Below are 22417 nucleotides of genomic sequence, written 5' to 3'. Positions count from 1 at the left end.
TTAAAAACTATTTGAGTTATTTTGCTTTGCTTACCGTTTTGAAAAATTTTGTCTCGAAAAAAGCGCAGAAGAAGATTAAAAAACCCTCCGCTCTCTCTTCAAGAATTGTCTTCAAATAATCATAACTCCTCGATAAAATAATTGAATCATTGCTTCTCTATACTTAAACAAGCATCAGTCCCAGGCAAACAATTTCATTTTGACACAACATTAAAAAACCAAATTTAAGTAATAAAAAAACGGAGAAGTTAGAGATGTCTGTATATTTATTGAAAACAACTGAAAATACATTGAAAAATAAACACAAAGTAAAAAGATATTAATTGTGTTAAAAATTTTCATACAAAGTGAAGCGATGCTGTTATCTACTTGACTCAAAGGACTGATGCGCGTTAAAATTATGCACGAAAAAGATTTTGAAATATATATGTCGAAATTTTCAGGGTGGTATTACCTTTTAATACCAATGATTTGGGCTAACAAACCAAACATCTGTGTAAGATTTGCTTGAAAATTTTTAAATAAAATTTTTAAATTCCCAAACCTAGTATATATATAAAAAATTCTTTTAATTGAAAAAACTACTGTTAAATTTAATAACGATCTTATAATCTCGCACATTTTGAATTAAAATTAATACTTACAATAGAGCTGTTTAAGAAAAAGAGCTGGTAGCTCAAAATAAGAACTAAAGCTGGTAGAGAGGGTCCCAAGGCAGTTGGTTCTACGCTACCGGAACGACTCGGATTTATACCTGGCCAAGGACTATCACTCCAGCAGCGTTCCTCGTACATGTATGGGCAACGTTTAAGAGAAGAGCAAGCGAGAGACTAAGACTTAGTTTACTGGGATGGCAGCCTTTCCTTTGATGAGATTGACGATTACGACCGGTTTCTTCATCGCGCCTAGCAGGGCGTGGTAAACTACTGCAACAACAACAACAACACAAAGTGACTGACATGAATGTAGACAAATCAGCTTGCAGGCAAAGTCCATCAGAAGCTGCAGCGCTAAACGATGACGATGACCTCGACATATTAAAATTTGAAATAAAATTTGAAAAATCCGTGATCTTATCACCTCCTCAAATGCTATTATATCTTACGCACGTTTGTCCTCTGGTCTAACCCCTTCAAATCACTTGACACCTGAGTCACTGGGACAAGGCTTAGGAGGGTCCTACAACAGATTCATTTGAAAGGCTATTGGAAATGAATACATTCAAAGAAGTTGTGTGCAGTATAAGTTAAGGCCGGCAAATAGGATATAGAGATATAGATAAGAAGGCGATATAATACATCCTTTATTAAAAAAACTTTCTTTTTACTAATGAAAACAACCAGTACAGTTTTTCTTTACAAATATTTTGTATTAAGGAATATATTCGCCGACTACTTCGAATTTCGCACCTGTATTCAAATTAATAGGAGTGCGATGAATTATCAAGTTTTAACTATTTTTTTATAGGAAATGTTTTTACAAAAGTATAGTGCATTCTACAACAAAAACCATATAATTCAAAGCTCTAAACTTTGTACAAAATTCAGAAAAATTTAACAAACTTCAATAAACTACCTCAAAATTTTCATATTTTGCACAATTTTTAGAAAAATTCTGGTTATGTTGTTTTATAGCCCATTCGAAGTTAGTATACATAGTGCAAGTTTCAAACTACTCGAAGTTGTCATTGATTTTTGAGAATTTTTATCGCTTTGACTATCCATCCTTTAACGTGCGTATCACGGTCCTCTGAAGACCACCAATTTCTTTTCAATGATTTTCATAGACGATTTCTTATTTTTAATAAAATTACGTCTTTCATCGTCACTAAGCGTTTGCAACGATTGAATTCTTGCAAATTAGCTTACGGTATAATCTTCATATTGGATACACAGTATGGCAAATCTGGACTAGTGCTAAAAAAAATCCAAAAGATGCCACTATAATTTCTTTTTATTCATAAAAAGTTAACTTTTTATAGGAATAGATGAAGATTTACGATAATCCAAAGTCAAAAATAGTTCGATGGTCAGTGACTACACTATTTTTGACAGACAAAGCAAATATTAATTACTTGAATCCCATACTGGGTACCAGGTTGAATCAACGTATTAAACCAGGTTTCTTTCCAGCAAAAGAAAGAAACGACAAAATGATTTTTCAGCACGACAGTGGTCATCAAAATAATGGAAATTGTCCCCACCCACCATATACCTTAGGCATTGCCTCTTCCCATTTCTCCCTGTTATGTTCGAAGACTCATTGTCTGACACAGCAACATTTCCGTTTCTACAAAAATGCCAAACATTCCATTGCCTCAAAATAAAAGTTGTTTCCCCAAAAAAAAAAGAAAAAATTTGCAGGTAGCTATATACGTTATTTTCCAGAAACGGCGTGAAACAATTAGAATTCCTCATATGGATCTATACAAATGGATATTTAGTGAATTTCTTTCGTTATAAAGGGTATTTCAAAAGACGAGCTCTAGATGTTATTTTAAAATATAACTTGAAAAAATTTAGATTCTTTTAGGTTTCACTATTTTTGATCTAAATACGGCTCAATTACAATTAAAAAAAAAAAATAAATAATTGGCGCGTACACTTCTGTTAGGTGCTTGGCCGAGCTCCTCCTCCTATTTGTGGTGTGCGTGTTGATGTTGTTCCACAAATGGAGGGACCTACAGTTTCAAGCCGACTCCGAACGGCCAACCATTCGGCTACGGCGGCCGCAATTACAATTACATATGAAAAATCGCACCATTTAAATGTCCTCCATGAGCTCGTCTACAGGTAAATTAAGAGTCGATTCATAAATACGGCATTTTTGAGCACATCTAGATATCTATGTTGAATGCTGTTCAGCAACACTTTGTGATACAGCATCAATATTCTCAACAGAAGTTTTTGGCCAACATTTTCAATAATTTTAAGTTTTAAGCCTAATTATTGTAACAAAACCAATATTTTTATGGAAAATCTGTTAATATTTAGCACGATATTGAAGATATTGGCATCTGCTATAAAATTTTTTGCACTTGAACCTAGCGCGTTTGTGTGTATTTTTGCAAAAACCGTTTACCTTTCGGAGGCTTCTCAAAGCAGTAGGACTCACCATTTTTAAGATAACATCAAGACGGAACCAATGTTGATAGATTACAAGGGTTGACCATCCGAAACAAAATTGTGAGAATAACTGCGGTTGCCATGTCTTTGGTATTCGGCAGCACAATTGTGCCCGCCCACCCACTTCACATGTATACTTACGCTCTTTCAAACATTAACGAACAATGCCTTCGTTGATTTTTTCTAATATCAGCAGCACAATCTCAGTTTTGTCGTAAACTCTTGTTGAGTCAGCAAATCAGTTGACTCCTTCAAAATAGCTGAGAGCTGGTTAACGGTGTGATCTTGGCCACACCTTCTGAATGGCCACATCATAACAAACAAATGTCAGAGCTACAGCTTCCAGTCTACCAAATATAATTAGTTTTAACTGCAAATATTGAAAGAAATATAATTTTGAACACACAGCATCACATGGGCGCTAGAAATTAGCCTATTTCTTATACATAAATAAAAAAAAGTTTTAACTGTATATCAAGGTTGGTTTCACTTCATATTAATACACATAAATATGTGCATACATACATTTTTATAAAATTTGAATAAGAAAAACTTACGACTTCATGCAAAACTTGGCTCCATTTTCAAAACAAATATGGGCCTCTGTAGTAACGGAGTATCGACTGTTGTCTAATTCATTGTTGTTGTTCTAATTGCATAAAACATTTTCCATAATTTTTTGGTAATGCTGTAGAGGTGGCAGACCTTAATCGGGTATGAATTAGGGTCTTTCCGGTAACTTAGTAGTTGCTTGACAGATTTAGATCATATTTCTCCTCTGAGTTGAGTTTGTTTTGGTTTTCGCCTAAAAATGCCGAATTCGATAGTTATATGATAAACAACTTTTTCCTCAAACTATTTGGCGTGGGTGAAAATATAAAAAAAAATATGAATTTATATACCCTTTCCTTTCGGGTAAGAAAAAAAACTCACAGATAAGACTTTATATGAGTTTTGATATTTCGACCGCCGAATACGTCAACAAATGGCTGTAAATATATTTAACTATTTTTTCACGGAAGTTACAGTAGTGAAACGAAAGTTTTTTAAAATTATTTAAGATTTTCAAATGTTTTTATATCTACCGGCAAATGATTAGTAGAGTGAGGTATAAATGTGAAAAATCACCAAATCTCAATTTGCAAGAGAGAGGTTTTAAATTTTAAGCTTTTGAAAATTTGCACTGGAAATATAGATGAACTAAACGTTGGAACGCTATAAATAAAGATTGCGGTACTTTAAGATCTAAGGCATTTTGAATCAAATGAGGCAACGAAGAGTTTCGAAGATAACTATTAAAGAAAAAATAGTAATAATTTAATTTGAGCTCATAAAATAAAAAATTCAAAAAATTATTATAAATTATTATAATTTTCAATGTGGAACTCTATTTTATTGCTTGTTTAGGTGAGATAGAACGGAAAACTAAAAACAAATGGCAGTAATCAGGTCAGTAAAGTTAAAAAAAAAAAAAACAAATTAAAAAAAAAAAATATTAAAACCAAAAAACAAAATTAAAAAAAAAGGTTAAAAACAATTTTATATAAAAAATAACAAATAAAAATTAAGTAAAAACAAATTTTTAAATAAAAAAAAAATAAAAAAAAAATAAAATAAATAAAAATAAAAAAAATAAATAAAAATAAAAAAAATTAATAAAAATAAAAAAAAAAAATAAAAATAAAAAAAATAAATAAAAATAAAAAAAATAAATAAAAATTAAAAAAGAAATAAATAAAAATAAAAAAAAATAAATATTGCATTGTAGATTCGTTTCTGAAAAATATTCACAATAAAATATTTATTTTTGTTAATTTCTTTTTGTTTTTTAATTTTTATTTATTTATTTATTTTTTATTATTTTTATTTTCTTTTTTATTTATTTATTTTTTTCTTTTTTATTTATTTATTTTTTTTTTTCTTTTTTATTTAACAAATTTTTTTACTTAATTTTTATTTGTTATTTTTTATATAAATTTTTTTTTAACCTTTTTTTTTTAATTTTGTTTTTTGTTTTTAATATTTTTTTAAATTTGTTTTTTTTTTTTTAACTTTACTGACCTGATTAGTGCCATTTGTTTTTAGTTTTCCCTTCTATCTCACCTAAACAAGCTATAAAGTAGAGTTCCTCATTGAAAATTATAATAATTTATAAGCCTAGATTATCGCTAAGCTTGAAAATGTCCATAATCGACCCTATGTAGATACGATTTTTATTTCGTAAATGTAGTTGTGGTTCTACCAGTAAATTTAGTACACGCCACTGCTTTTTGAGCGCCATTCGTTTGGTCATAGAAAAGTATTACCTGTCATTATAAGAGATCGTTGCATACTTTAGATAGCTAAAGAGGCTCGCTCTTTGAAATAAACTTTTTATCATTTTGAAGTTTCATCTTCGAAGTAGTTGAGTAACTCCAGCCCGATTATACCATATGGCCGCTATAAAATATATAAATGGCGCAGCGCATTCATCCTTGTGGGATGTTTGGCCGAGCTTCTACAATTTGTAGTTTACGTATTGATGTTGTCCTACAAATGGAAACACATCATTTTTTATGCCACTCTTAAACGGCAAATTATTATTATATTTATTTTTTAACTTCATTGCACTCCATAATTTTCATAGGAAGATCTATTTTCGTGTTTGGGAAGCGCTGAAGTGATCGTTTTTGGCCAAATATTAATACGGGTCGTTCCGTTACTGTGGAAACGGAAGGGAGGCAGCTACTTTGCTCAGTAGACTCGTTCTAATTGCTGCTTGTAGGTATATAAAAATACATCATTGGATCCAGTATAACAAGGCAGCTTTATTTAAATCAACCTTTAATGATACCGATTGGCTCTTCAAGTGTCCCCTCGCATAAACTTATTTAGCAACTAATTAATTAGTTTCTTTCTTCTGGTCAAGACAATGGCAAACCTCCGAGTGCATTTCTGCCATGAAAAAACTCCTCATAAAAAATTATCTGCCAGTTCGGAGGTGGCATAAAAATGTTATATGGAATGCACACCTCAAATAGGAGCGAAAGTTCGACGAAACAATCAATACATACCACGTAATCATCTGTTATTGCAAGCAGTATTCAAGAGTGTAATAAATTCTTAAATTGGATAAGTATCACAAATTCTCAAGTTTTGGCGTTCGCGTATCCAAAACACTTGCAATGAATTTATTTAATTTAATTATCAGGTGCCGTAGCCGAATGGGTTGGTGCGTGACTACGATTCGGAATTCAGAGAGAACGTAGGTTCGGATCTCGGTGAAAAACCACAATGAAGAACAAGTTTTTTTCTAATAGCGTTCGCCCCTCGGCAAGTAATGGCAAACCTCCGGTTGTCTTTCTGCCATGAAAAAGCTCCTCATAAAAAATATCTGCCGTTCGGTCCCTACATTTGTGGAACAATATCAAGACACACGCCACAAATAGTAGGAGGAGTTTGGCCAAACACCCATAAAGGGCGGCCGCCGTAGCCGAATGGGTTGGTGCGTGATTACCATTCGGAATTCACAGAAAGGTCGTTGGTTCGAATCTCGGTGAAAGCAAAATTAATAAAAACATTTTTCTAATAGCGGTCGTTCTCGGCAGGCAACGGCAAACCTCCGAGATATAGAAATACCATGAAAAAGCTCCTTATAAAAATATCTGCCGTTCGGAGTCGGCTTGAAACTGTAGGTCCCTCCATTTGTGGAACAACATCAAGACGCACACCACAAATAGGAGGAGGAGCTCGGCCAAACACCTAACAGAAGTGTACGCGCCAATTATTTATTTTTTTTTTATTATATATATATAATAGGTGGGAACTAGGAAAAAGCATGAAATATTATTTTCCCCAAATTTTTCGCTTTAACAAGAAGCCAATTAGCTGAATGTCATATCCATCTAAGAACTTTCACTCCAGTATTATTCTTCCACAAATTTATTGTATGCTTTTCGACCAGTTTTTGCAAATATTGCGTTCGCATACGCTTTATGAATATTTTGAACTCTGATAATTCATTATTCTTCGAAAATTTGGTGCTGGATAATTATTATGAGAAAAAATGTGCGAACGAAGTTAATATAAGAATCTGTTGGTAAAATTGAAATGCAAATGTTGATATGTCGCAGAATTTTAAACATGCAAACACAAAAAAAAACATGAGCAAATAGTTTTTATTATATTTGGAAATGAAATCAATGATGATATGAATATTTCATGATTAATAAAGTACCGAGGTTCGTGCTTACTTTTCATGGGCATCGAACTATTAGAAACTTTCTTTGATGGAATGAATTATTTTATTTTTCTTCTATTATTTTATATTCCAAACCAAGTCTAATAGCTTCTATTATTTCTATTTTACAGATTAATCGGTCGGTAAAAACGCGCGTAACCAAATCGTCGAAGAAAATCATCATCTCTGAAGATGAGCCCATACATTCAAATGATGAGGCAGCGGATAAAGAAAGCAGCATGCAAACGAATGACATTGAGGCAGGTTTCAACTCGGATAGTAGCAGCAATGAACTACTCGAGAAATGTCCGATTTGCCTCCTCACTTTTCGACAGCAAGAAATCGGTTCGCCGGCTACATGTGCACACATATTCTGTGCCAGCTGCATCGAGGCTTGGTCCAAGAATGTGCAAACATGTCCTATAGATCGTATCGAATTCGATCGGATTATTGTGCGGGAAAGTCATGAAAATCGTAGAATCGTGCGCGAAATTAACGTAGATCCTAATAAAATCAATAAAGAGCTAATACTCGACGAGGAGGATGGTCCCATTGATGAAGATGTAACTTATTGTGAGATTTGTAATAGCCCAGATCGCGAAGATGTTATGCTGTTGTGCGATGAATGTAATCAAGGTTATCATATGGATTGTCTAATACCGGCTTTGACACAGATTCCAGAGGGTTCATGGTATTGCGATAACTGCTTCGATCCCTCGGCTGAAAGTGACAATGTGTCTGAAGATTTAAATTTGCTCTACGAAGACATACGGGACATGGGCATACCAGAAGCGGCTCTTCGTGTAACGGAACTTCAACAGCCTCGCATATTGCGTACACGCCAAAATGAACGCATACGCGCTGCTGTATTGCGCACAACACGCAGATTGGCCGAACTGATCGAAACGACTACAAACACGCCAACAGGCAACACGGAAACAAGTCGTGGCCGTGGTAGACCACGAAACAGCACAACCACCGCCGCAACTACAGGCACCACTAGGCCAACCCGTACAAGGCGTAAGCTTAGGAGGCGGCGTCCGCGTCGCGCGCGTAGACGTACCTATGTTGTTGAGTATGATCTGAATAATTTCGATGAAAAGTTCGCAATTAAAGCGACTAAGAAAGTTATTAAGAGACGTCGGCGCAAGCGCAGAGCATCAGCGCGTAATGCGGTTCGTTCTACCACTAGTGGTGGACGCATGACGGCTAGTAAGCGCTTAGCAGAACAAATGGGCGTCAAGAAAGATCCTACATACTCGTCTCACCTGTCGGGCACTTCGGCGGGGCTTTCACTATTTGGTGGTGCAAATGATTTGGAATACTTTTCGGACAGCGATAATAATGGTATTGATCATGAGATCCAGCTTGAGAGTGGACATGGCACTGCTGTACAAACATCAATACGCATTTCCAATTTTGGATCGCAACGGGCAGCCAAAGGCATTCTTTTGGGCAGACTACAAGGCAACAATAGACGAATTGTAATGCCCGACTTGCCCGTACAAACTGGAGCACCTACCGGAGGTGATTTGTTGTCGAGCATAATGGACATGCAAGACCGCTGGCACAATGCGGCAAGAAACATGGAAAATGTGCATATCAGTTCCGATGGCACTTTGCAACTGCCAAGTGGCGGTAATAACAGTAATACTAATGTCAACGTTGATTCAAATGCGCAGCAAAAACCTACCCCGCCTAACGGCAATGCTAACGAACAATCAAGCTCCACTATAAATCCACTGGCGGGCGTTACACAAGCGCCAGTGTATTCGCGCGGCGGCGGTAATCAGAGCTTCGGAAGTGGAGGCGGTACTGGTGGTGGTGGTGGTGGAGGTAACTATAACAATCGTTACAACAACAATAGCCAAAATAATTATCGCAACCAAGGCGGTGGAAGTGGCGGCCAATACAGACACTCAACAGGTGGTGACAGTGGCGGTAATTCGAACAGTATGGTCGGTCGCGGCAATTTCAATTTTAGTAATCAAAACTTCCAAAACAACAACAGTAATCAGAGCTCAAATTTTTCACCCTTCACAATGCGCTTCAATCAACGCAATAACCAACGCAACCCCAATCAACGCAACTCGTTGCCATTTATGCATCGGAACGACGGTGACAGGCAGCAACAGCAACGCAATCTGTTAATAAATACACCCAATGATGGGAATAATTTATTTAGTGGGCTACCGCCACCTCAACAGCAGAATGTGCCAAGTGAAAATCAGCTCTTTGGCGATTTACCACCACCCGTAATGGGGGCACAATCAGTCGCGACCCCTTCTCCGCTTATACCTTCAGGGGCACTGAACATGACAGGTCCGCCGCCCATGTCCGGACCACCGCCGATGTCGGGGCCACCACCACCCATATCAGGACCACCGCCAATGTCCGGGCCACCGCCAATGTCGGCACCACCTCACATGACGGGACCACCTCCCATTATGGGTCCACTACCGATGAGTGGACCACCGCCACCAGCAATGGGTATGAGTGGCCCGCCACCACCACTGGCAATGCACTCACCAATGCAATCCATTCGACCGATTATGACTGTTCCACCACCACCTGCGCCACCGCCAGGCGTACCGATGCCTTGGGGCACTCCAATATTCCAACAACTTAATAACGATTATGGAAATGACGATGACGATTCGAATTGTCCGAACTTTTCGGTTTACTCTGCCGAATCACAAGAAGTTGCCAAATCTACAGAATTACAATCACAAGCACAACCGGAAAGTGAAGCAGCTAAGGTATGAATTGAAAGAAAATCAAATAAAAAGTACTTTTTTTTTTTTTAAATAAATACAATGCAATTTTTCGAATATGGCAAAAGTGTATAGAGACTACAATAAGCGATCAAAGGTGGTCGTCCACTACTGGTTAATATAAAAATATTATATGAGCTTGAACTTTCATTGCTTTGAAAAGTTCAGAACTTTTATAAATGTCACAATTTTTTAAATAAAAAGAAGTCGAAAAGGGTTTCGTTTAGAGAGTGAATATTATTTCAAAGTAACTATACAGCCACTTTACTGCAGATTACGTTGACTTTAAAAAAAAAAAAAAAAAAAAAATTGTCTTTTCTGGAAAAATTATTATATTAAATCTTCTGTAAAAAGAGACGAAGAAGAATAGGAGTAAGATCTACTTTGCATAAAATTACACCATTTTTATAGTCGAAAACAAAGAATTATTGCAATCGAAAAAGATCTATTGTGCAAAGCCCGCTGCGATACCCTATATTTTAAGGTTTTTTTTTTTTGATTTTGCACCTTTCTGGGATTAATTATTACATAATTTACAAGGATGCACGGCAATACCTTCAAGATAGTGGGGCCGTTTTCTGCCTAGAGTAGGACATTCACAAAAAATGTATTCCGAATATTCAGCGTCCATTTCACAGAATCGGCAGATGCTGGTTTCAGAAATACCAATTTTGTTTAAGTGGTATCTCGGGCTAGAGTGGCCTGTAAAGTAATCAGTTAAAAGTCTAAAGTCTACCCTACTGAGTGAAAGTAGCTTTGAAGAAATTCCTCTGTCCGGCGTTAGAAATTGTTTCGCTTACAGCTGACCGATCGGATCTCGCCAGTGCTCAACAAATTTTTTCTCCTCCGGCTTCCTGAGAACGTGGCCATTTGTAAGTGCACAGATTAGCGGCATGTTTGGCCCTTTTTTTTAGCTAGATGGTCCGTTATTTCTTTTCCCTCATGTGCCTCCCTGAGGAGGTTCAGGCAGCCATATACCATTTTTGAGGTGATTTTACTTGATAGAAAGGTGATTTTACTCTCAAAACTACCTGACCAGCTAAAAGTATGTAAATGTGGGTTTCTCTCATTTTTCTACGGATACATTCTCTCACATATCTCAATGGGGTGTATTTCTACCTGAAAGATTGTTGGGTAAAAATCCATTGGAATCGGTTTTTTGAATTTAGGGCCACTGGGCATATTATACTTTTACGATTGCTTCTTCCTTTAACTTTTTCGACATTGCCCGTGATTGTGATTTTTTATTCCAGAATAAAGGCAAAAGAAAAATTTTTAAATTCCTCATTTGAAATAAACAAATTCTGATAGAGCTATGATTAAGTCAGAGCTGAGCAATTAGGATTACGATTACATTTTGATTACTTACGATTGCGGTAATGCGATAATGTAATCCATAATATTTTCAACATTACGATTAATGTAATCATAATCATAGTTTGCATGAAGTACTCACAATCATAGATTCCATGGCAACGATTATAGTAATCGTAGTACTTCAATTTTTAAGATTACAATTATTATAATTGTAATGGTAACCTTTATGCTTACAATTCGTCGTAGTCGCATGTAATCGAATGTTATTTAATTATTACAATTACAGCTATCGTAATTGAAATGTAATCATTATGATAAGCGCCCAGCTCTTGATTAATCTAAAAACACTGTTGTCTGAAACCGACGTATGCAACATTCCATTCCATGTATATCCGGCCAAGGACTGTCAATGCAGCAGCATTCCACGTAAATGTATTAGGAATGCTTATGCTGATCCAACAACAACAACAACCGGCACATGTCCTGTGTTTTCTTCAGTTAGTGGTTAACCCAACGGTACTCCAACAAATATAGAGCTTGTTCGTGCAGCTCCATAATTACTGCAATAGTGCAACTCTGTCGCAGATACTCAGCTGATACTTAACTACAAAATTTCTGATTATTTGCGTGGTTTGCATTTACTCGAAATGAGATTTAAAATAGATTTCGGAGCTCAGTGACAGTGGCTTATTACTAAAATATAAAAAAAATCAAGGTGTAAAAGCTCTCTGCCTTCTGTGCCTCAGGCCGAAATTTTAAGAAAGAAGGCTGTGATAAAATCGGCAAATTTCTTCAAAATAGTTCAGTTGTATCCAGACGATATATATTTCTCACATGTTGAAGCATTCAAGGAAAACGAAGCCCTATGCATTTGTGTCTAAAATTATGAGCAATTAGGGAGCGCAATAAATTGTGATAATTTCATAAAAATAAAAAATCAAATTTGACTTATTTTTCTTCTCCCATCACAAATCTTGCTGACACCGGTTTTTCGCAGTTTTGCGCGCTTAACACGTCAAAATTCAAAGTGCTCGAACGCTTGATTTTGCAGAAGTTGCATTATTTTTACATCGAGCGCGCAAAAGTCTCCCGATTGTCTAAAGCAAGAAGTGCCTTGTTGATAAATAATATCCATTTGGACTTTTAAATTACCTGCAGTATTTCAATGTATGACAAATAGAATTTCATACGTTATCTAATTTCCAATTATAATATCCCTGCCTAACTTCTCACTTTAAGAATCAAAAATTTCAACAAAACAATATTCTTTATCTAAAGATGTAAATCCGTTCACTTATTTTACTTATTTTGATAAATGGTCGCCTACTCTGAGAACAATTTAAAGAATACATGAATAAGGATAGGGTTCCTGGTTCTTTTAGCACTACTTCGCGTCTCATTACAGCTATAAATATTAAGTTTCAGTCAAATCAGTTCTTTGTCCTTTAATACATCTCTTTACGGTCAGCCCTTCAAGATTCTCCAAAAAGTTGGAGAAACTTGTTTCTGAAAGGAAAAAAATGACAGATGCACTGGATTGTTACTGGAGAAAAGACTTGAGCAAATCACTATGAACCTGAAGCTGAAGTCTATACAGTGACACTGAAGAAGTTCAAGCCGCAACAATAGGTTGGAGAGATGGTGGATACTCTTTTTTGTTTTTTGGGTTCAGTTGGCAATTTATAAAATAAAAGTGGTCAAGATTGCAAGAGAAAAGCTAAAAGATGATATTAAGGAAAAGAGGAGGAGAAAAGAAACTTCACGCTTGGTAGGTTTCGTTAGTGCGACAGTAGGCCAGATTTAGTTACTTCAAATAGTTATTTATCTCCTCAAATTAAGGATCTTATAGAAAAAAAATGTACTGAAGCCAAGTAGGCTTTATTTCTGCCTCAGAGTAAGCCTTAGAGCAAACGTTTATTTCTTGTGTTAGTGGTTAATAATCCTTATGAAGAATCTGAGAAATCTACTAGGCTTAAGAAATTGTTTTTAATTTTTTTTTTTTAGTTTAATTTTTTTTTTTTTTTTTTTTTTGATTTACGAGTATATATATATATTTATTTTTGTATATATTTTATTTTTATACTTTTTTTGTCTTTGAGGAATAAAAAAGGAACACCATATCGGTTCTGGTAGTCAAGATTTTCAGTTATCTAAAGTTAAAAATATCGAACAGGGTTTTAATCAGTGAATTATTAGACCCCCTCCTAAATATAATAATTAATTTCACTCTCCATCTTCTTCATTCTGCTTACTTTTTGACCTCCCCTTTACTAATCTAGAGCAACCAAAAAGTGACGAACATTAAATTGCTTTTAATACTCCTAAATCATATCTACGATTTACGTTAGAAAATATTACCTACAAAGTGGTGAAATCCACTTCTGAAACTGCAAGAAAATTTCGTTCTAAATTCGGTAGAAGGTAAGCGCCTTTCATGCAATTTATACATAAATTAGAGAGATGTGTGCGTGAAACTGAAACTCTATTGGATACAACAACACATTCTCGTGCATATACAGCGCGCACAGCAAAAAAAATTTGCTGTTGTTGCTGCAAATTTGCAAGAACACACAAACACCCCTCGTTGTTGTTGTTGTAGCAGCATAAACATTTCCCATACATGTACGGGGAATGCTGCTGGAGTGACTGTTCGGGTCGTTCCGGTAACGTTGAACCGACATTCGTCGAATTCTTCGTCCCTCTCAGTAGCTGTAAATTTTACGCTCATCTTTGCTGTGCTGAGAAATTGGGTTCATCGTATGGACTACCGAAAGGCCAGCCGTGGAAGTTGTTTGAATAAAGTGGTGTCCCATAATTAACCGTAAGGATTGTACTTTCAAAATAAAAATAAAAACCACATTAAAAAAAAAATGGTTCGGTGTTTAAAGCCATTTCAAGTTCTACACGTTAGATGGCCCACCTTGTATGCACTGCAGGATCTCGCAATTCAAGCTTCTTTTTTAACAATGTTTTCTTTCAACAGCACGTCTTTTGACAGTTAAGCGGAAATATCATGTGGCCAATGAAAAATGCATGTCAGTCTGTTAAGAAGCCCTTACATTCCTCTCTTGTTATTCTTGAAGTGCTTTATGATCTGATAGCGCCATTACACTATTTTACTACGAAAATTCAGCTTAAAATACGTTTACCGTCAACGAATTAAACATTTTTGAGCTATTGATGAAGACATTAACGATTTGGAGTATGAACAAGATGGTGCGACATGCCACACAGCCACGAAACAATCAATCTATTGCAAAGGCAATTCCCGGGAAGAGTTTTACGTTATTCTGCAGCAATTTAATCGCCAAAACCGCTCTACGCAATGACTTTATGATGTTTTCTGTGGTGCCATGTCAAAGATACAATTCATGTGAAGAAAACAACATAATTTAAGCTTTGAAATATACTACTCAGTGCAAATTGCGGATATAGAGCCCAATTGTATGTAAATGTCACCAAAAAAATTACGTCTATCAACGGGCACGTGGGAGTAATTTGGCAAAATTATTTGATTATAATAATGATTAATTGCTATCGTGCCGATCACTGGGCGCATAGTGCCCATAGTGAACATTTCATTTATCATTCACGAATTGTGAACTGTGAATGTCAAGAAACAGATAATAGGTTTCCATTCAAAATGTGCTTAATTTTACCTAAAAAAAAAAACTCGATCTGCATTTGATTTCCATTTCCTAACTAAGTTGCTGAAATCACTTAGATCTTTTTAAGAAGGTAACTAGTCACTCCAGTGAGACATTTTGGAAAATTTTCAGGTCTTCAAAGAAATAATCGCCTAGATAGGGACAGTAACCGTGACAAGAATATTTCTGTTAGAAAATCCCGAAAAGGAAACTTGAAATCGAGATTTTTCGCGAAGCTAAACTGATTTGTAAGGATCCATTAAAGTAAACACCCACACATCATGCATGAGCCTACGTGAACTCACTAGATTCAGTGCCATTTTCTGAGCATCCTGTTGAAATTTATATGCGCCTATAACACCAAAAAGGCCGATATATTGAATTATCTAGTATGAACAATGTTTCATTTATATGTATGTCTGTGTTTTTTCGGGCCGGCCGACCCCCGTAGCCGAATGGGTTGGTGCGTGACTATAATTCGGAATGCGGAGAACGTAGTTTCGAATCTCCGTGAAACACCAAAATTAAGAAAAAGTTTTTTCCTAATAGCGGTCGCTCCTCGGCAGGCTATGGCAAACCTCTGAGTGTATTTCTGCCATTAAAAAGCTCCTCATAAAAAATATCTGCCGTTCGGCACAATTTTAAAAACGCTGTTCATGTTTAAATGTGTTCTATCAAAAATATGATTGCGGTCATTTAATCTTTGGTCTTCCTAGTGTTACAAATATTTTCGCCGATATTTTTTCTTATTGGATGGTAATCGCACTCCTTTGTGCTGCCCAGCTAAGTCCACAAGAACTACATCTCCATTAGCAAGCCTTAGCCTCTTTTTAATTTTATTTTCTTCGCCGTAATTTCATTTTTATTTATTCAAAAAATAACCCTCAATTTTTTACCTTTAAACAGCTGATTTCAACAGTTTATCTTAATATACTTCTGCGGCGTTGCCACGCGTTCACTACTAATCAATTAATATTTAGGATTTCGAGAAAGCCCTATCGAATTTTATTTTATTTTATTTATCTTCATATTGAAAAAAGTTGAGAAAACTACCTTTGGGCTGTATTAAGAATTATAGTAAAGTGGACACAATAATTTCGGATTTAAGTGACACGAAGTGACTAAGAAGTGAAGCGTTAGAATACTTCATGATTGCTAGTGATCAGAACTTTGTTATTGTAGCATTAAGGCCAGTCGTATATGACAGTAACCACTAGAATAAGCACAAAAATTTTAAAAGTTATATGCAGTGATCGTGCATGTCGTCAATATTTGTTGAGTAATAGTGGCTGTATAGTTTTTTTTCTCTTTTTTTTTTTAAGAATTTTCTTCGTTACACGTCTCTCACATGAGTTAGAATTCACTCTGGTATTACAATCCATATTGCATTGCAATGGCTGACATTTTCTCGTGCTGAACTTAGTTTTATATATTTGCGCTACTTAGTTTATAATAAAATTTTAGTTTGAATTTTGAATAGAATACTGGCAGGTCAATTTAATAGGTATATAATTTGTATTGTTTTTGTGTAGGTCTAGGTGAACTCAATACATGTAGTCAACCAAAAATGGTATACTAACCATGATATATCACTTTTCTTTCTCCTATTTCATAAAATATCGATTCTCAGGAAGACGATGAAAATGAAGATTTAGTACAATTAGATGATGACGATGAAATACCAATGCCACCAGAAACTAATCCAAGCCAGTCAGCAGCAGTTAAAAATTCTGACTTGTATGAGCCAGAAAATCCGACAGAAGAAAACGACTATGACGACGAAGAACAAAAAAATAATGAAGTAAGAGATGAAAACAAAGACAAAGATATAGAAAATGATAAAGTTGAGAAGGCGAATGAAAATGAAGAGATTGCAAAAGAAACTGCATCGCCAAAGTATGGCACACGCGATGTCGCAGATGATGGCGAATCCCAATATGATCCAGAACATGAGATAGTATCCAATGATGGTTCTAATATGGAGACGGATAAAGTGGAAGAAAATCTCGATGACAGTATTAAGAGTAACAGTGAACAAACTGAGAATGAGGCGGAAAAATGCACAGATCGTAGCGATCATACACCGAGCCCAGCTGTGTCTGAAGCGAAAATGCCTGAAAATGATTTAGGTACTGCCAGCAAGAAGGGCGTCTTAGAATTGTATGATGATAGTGATTGGGAAGAATTGGACATTGATAAGCCGAAAGAATATGAAAAAGCGGTGCAAGCAGCCGATAAATCCGACTTGGAAGAAGGTCAGTTGGAGGATGAATCAGAAAAGGTTAAGGAGCGCAACAAAAAGAATAAGCCAAAGGCAGGTTCAGAAATTAACGAAAGCGAACCGGACCGTTCTTATACTCCATGTTTGGATGAGAATAATGAACCAGAAGAAGGTAATGAAAATGGACAAGCCGAAGAGATAGGGACAAAGTCCTTAAATACCTCGAAGAATAGTAATGCGGAAAACGACGTAGAAGAAGAAGAGGGTAAAACGCCTGAAATTGTTGCGAACGAACCAGTCACCATAGAGACCGAACTGATTTCGGACGATGAGGATAATGCACGCAGCACTAAGAAGCGTAGAAGCAGTAAGAAACGCGATAGGCGTGATAAGAAAGTTGAAACGTTCAAGAAAGTGAGCAGCAAACAAAAGATACGTAACTATCGCACCGATAAGCAACAAGTCAACAAAACTAGGGATCGACGTCGTATTTCCAAATCACGTTCCCGATCCCGATCTCGTTCCAGGTCCAGATCCAGATCACATTCACGAACACCTACTCGTAGCCGAAGCCATATACGTAGTCGCTCGCGTTCTCCACGAGCTGTCGTAAGCCGCTCCCGTTCACCGTCATATTCAGCAAGATCGCGCTCTAGAACGCCACGTGGTCGCGGCCGTAGGCGTTCGCGTTCCCGTTCATTGCGTTCACGCAGTCGATCGAACAATAAAGAAAACAACTGGCGTCAGGGTGGCCGCTTCAATAATAACATGAATAATAGGGTGCAAGAACGAAACAGATTCCAAAGTCAATATCGTCCGAAACGTCGAGAAATACCGCGCTATAATGTGCGCAACGTTGTCGGTATGCAACGTAACTTTAGGGAAGTCAGGGAGGTCAGAGATCGCTATGGGCGTGATACTAGCCGACAAATGCGCAATTTTAGCAGATCACCAAGCCCCCGCGATCGTAGAGGTGGTGGTAGGTCATTCTCTAGATCTCGTTCTCGTGGTCGTTCGATGTCGCCCAGAAGAAATCGACGCGGCAGTTTTAGTATATCACCAAGTCCACAACCCTTGATGCAGCGACAGTCGGTTTCACCAAGACAACGGTATCATTCACCCCGTCGGCACTCGCTCTCACCACATCGAATGACGCCAATGCATGGACATTCACGAACTCCGATACGTATGCGCTCACGATCGATGACACCTCAGCGTATGGCTGGTAGAAAGGTCATAAGACGCATGCGGGGCGGTTCTCCGATACCACAAGCAGTTATCTCACGTTCCCCGTCTCGATTACGTTCAATTTCTGCTTCACCCAGGTATACGCCGCGTTTACATAGAAGCCACTCAAAGACGCCAATTTTGCGCGCAACCAAAGGCAAAAAGAAAAAGTTAAAGGAAAAAGGTAAGAAAAAGAAGAAGAAGCGCCTGCCAAACTTAAGTCCGGAGCCCAATATTCGCATCTCGCGCGATGCTTTCGAGGTAGATCGCCCACCAAAGAAGAAACGTCGCCATTCACCAAAACAAAAGCCCGCCATTGAAGAACCTACATGGTCGCCATCTCCCAGTCCACCGCCTGTACTCGACTACGAACGCGATAACAATATCTCATGGACGCCGCCATTGGTGTCCCCGCGTCTTATTCACGAAATGCATGGCATCTATCAGCCAGAACCACGTCGTAGCACTTCGATATCCAGCAAACGTGACAAACGAAAGCGTATTAAGAAGAAGAAGAAAGGTGAAAAGCGACGCGAAGTGCGCAAGGAGAAACGGCGCACTAGACGCACCCAAACACCAGAACCAATACCATCAAAGGAAGTATTTGCTTCAGGCAACAATATACTCGTTAGTGTAAGTTTCAATAAAGAGGTTGCTACAAACCAGCAACCATCACAAACAACAGTTGTCACGCTGCCGCCTACCCGTGAAGATTTGCATACGAATCGGCGCAATTCTATTGATTGTTTGAATAGCTTGAACGCTGCTAACAAAAAGAAAAAAAAGCGCAAGAAGCTCGATGCAAAACCTGTAGCGATCATCGATCTGGAGCGGTCGCCATTCCAGGTGCACCAGGAACCGGCCGACGTTATAGTTCTTACCGATAGTGAGGAGGGTGTCGGCGGACAAGACAGTGAGCACGAACATGGGCATGAACAAGAGCATGAGCATGAACGACGACGCGAACGCCGTCGCAGCGCATCCATAGCCGAAGAAATGGATCATCATCGCTCGCAAATGAGTAATGGAGTGCGATCATCTTCACAGCTAGACAAAACGCCACCACTAGAACGCGAACGTCTTGAAACCATACTTGAAGAGTCTTATGATATGCCACAAACTGGACCGAAGACACCACCTGAACCACCTACTGTTAAATTCAACATAGCCGCTAAAAAGCAGAATAAAGTGCGAAACAATCCATTGCATGATGAGGCCGAATTGAATTCGGAATCTGAAATGGCGGAAGTACATGAACCAGATACACATCGGTCAGAACTGGAAACCATGCATGTGCAAGGCAGTCAGAAAATTGGTCCAAACACACCGCCTGAGTCCGGTCCATGCTCGCCAGATGCTTACGATCCCTTTGATCCTACAAAGTCACCATCTATGTCACCGCGTTCTCCGTCACCCGCGCCATTGAACAGCACACAAACCTCAATTGGAGGCGATAATGGTGTTGAAGTGGTGCCCCCTCAAAAGCACATCGTCGACGAACAGCGTCTACCCAGTGAACGTAGTGCGATCACTACACAGATTTCCGCCACCGGCAGTGGCATGACTTCACAAGGTCCCACACTCAACCCCGTTGAGTTAGTAATGAAACTAATGAACACAAAACAGAATAGTTCACAAGATTTGAACAAATCCATTGACCAACAATACAACACAGCGACACATGTGCACTCCACTATCATGGGCAATGCTCACGATGACGGCTTGGGCATGCGCGACAAGACCGACGAGGCATTGGGCCTCACTGTGATATCGAATGTACTATTATCTAATGGCAATGCACAGGCCTCCCAACACATACCAGTAATTTCCAGTCCAACCCCCATAATGAAAAGTAATCAAATATCAAAATTGCCGCTGCCTAAAGTTTCTAGCAGTGTGGGCAGTAGCAGTGGTGCCGGCCTACCTTCGTCCAATTCAAATGCACGAAATGGCGGCTTAGACGATCAGGTGAATCTAACTGAAATGGAAAGTCCATATTCGCCTGGATCCGCTGACTATGAGGATCTCTTCGAACCGCCACCCGAAAGTTCAGGTGCACCGCGTCGCTCGAAGCGTTCAAATAATGTCGGTGGTAAAATGGATATGTTTGATAACTTGTTCGGCAGCACTTCGCCCGTGGGCCATACGCGTTTGCCGAAGAAATTCAAGGCAATAATTACTAGTAGCACGAAGAAATCGAAAGTTAAAGGTGGGTTCTCAAAAAGTGACGTCAATACAATACCGTGGGAGTGTATGCGCGTCTGTGCACAGCACACGGGTTTGATTTCAGTTTCTTTTAACTATTTAGTTCTTGTTTGCATATGTGAAAAACAATTATTGGGAAGTGTATTCTTTTGTAACTTTTTATGTATGTACGTACGTATATTCTAAATTTCATAGTGTCAGCAAAACAAGGTTTCATCATTTCCTTGGTAAGTGAAGAACTTTTTTTATCGTATGTGGTAGAGGATTGTTATTGAATTTTAATAAATAGTTTGCAGGTATCAACACACGTTCTGAGTGAATTAAACGGAATAGATTATAGAAATAATTTTAATTTGGGTATAAAACATTCTATACGAAAAAACTCACTAAATTTTTTTAGTAAAGGGTGATCAAATTAGAGGTATCGGATTTTAAATTGAAATAAAACAACGAAAATTCAAATTGACTGTGTGCAATCTTTATTATTTTTGTGTAGAACCATTCATGACATTTATTTTTCAAAGATAATCTCTCTCAAATCTTGGCCGCATCTGCGGCGTAATTCGGTGATCCGTAAACACCAATTTTTAATGACTCGCTGGAAGACTTCGTTCGGTATCTCGTGATTAACTTTAGTAATGTTGGCTTCCAATGCCTGAATCGAAGCTGGTTTATACACAAAGCTTTTAGACTTTACATAACCTCAAAAGGTGTGATATTGCACGATTTTTGTGGCCAATCTACTGATCCGAGACGAGAGATAGATTGCTTACCGAAATGACTACGCAGTAAATCCATTGTTTCACGAACTGTATGGCAAGTAGCGCCATCTTGTTGGAACCAATGAAGACATGTTGTGGAGATCACGTGCTTCAATTTCCGGCATCCGACATCAAAAACTCGACACTGTTACATTGGCACAAGCCCCGTCTTTGAAGAAATATGGACCCATGATTCTTCCAGCCCATAGGCCGCACCAAACGGTTGCTTTCAATGGATGTAATAGCTGTTCTTGAATGGCTTCGGTTTGCTCTTCAGCCCAAATACGGCAATTTTGCTTATTAACATAGCCATTAAAATGGGCCTCATCGGTAGGATGGTTATGTACACCATAAGTCGACCTGAGCACGCGATGGACACTTTTCACAGAGCGTCGATTTTCGTAATACAATTGTACGATTTGTAAACGTTGTTGAGGCGTCTTTCCATGATTTAATGTTAATGGTTACTGGAAAAAATTATGTATTTAGTTGGACAGTAGTCACGCGTGATCTGTCAAAAAAAAAAAAACCTATTGTAAAAAATACCTCCAATCTGATCACTCTTTATTTGGAGTAAAAATTATGCAAACAACAAAATATCCAAATTATTCTTAAAGAAAAATTATTATCCATCGAACTATAATAAGATGGGAGCATTGAAACCTTAACTTCTGTTCAAAAAGTACTCGGAATTTCTTTGTAACATAAAAACGTTTTATTTTTCATTGCTATATTTTTTCAAAGTAATCCCAATGGTAACCAAGACACATATTCCAACACTTTTTGCGTTTTCAAAACTTTTTTTTTTTCATAAGGCGGTCGGCGCAAATTCTCTTTTATCGCATCAATAATTTCAAAAAACGTTAAGTGCGTGAAGTGGTATCAGAGAAAAGTCGCAAGTGGACCTTCCGGGTGAATACG

General features: G+C 37.5%; 1 protein-coding gene across 2 annotated transcripts in view; it reads left to right on the top strand.

Annotated features, from left to right (window-relative positions):
• The window catches only part of LOC129236072 (uncharacterized), a 58517-nt gene that overhangs the window by 7332 nt on the left and 28768 nt on the right, over positions 1-22417 (top strand). For both annotated transcript variants that reach the window (XM_054870265.1, XM_054870263.1), the window contains exons 3-4: positions 7476-10103; positions 16713-20739. In XM_054870265.1, the coding sequence (XP_054726240.1) occupies positions 7476-10103; positions 16713-20739 (6655 nt within the window). The remainder of the gene's footprint in view (positions 1-7475; positions 10104-16712; positions 20740-22417) is intronic.

Source organism: Anastrepha obliqua, chromosome 1 (assembly GCF_027943255.1).
Source record: "Anastrepha obliqua isolate idAnaObli1 chromosome 1, idAnaObli1_1.0, whole genome shotgun sequence".
NCBI lineage: Eukaryota > Metazoa > Arthropoda > Insecta > Diptera > Tephritidae > Anastrepha > Anastrepha obliqua.
This window is presented reverse-complemented; position numbering and strand designations above follow the sequence as displayed.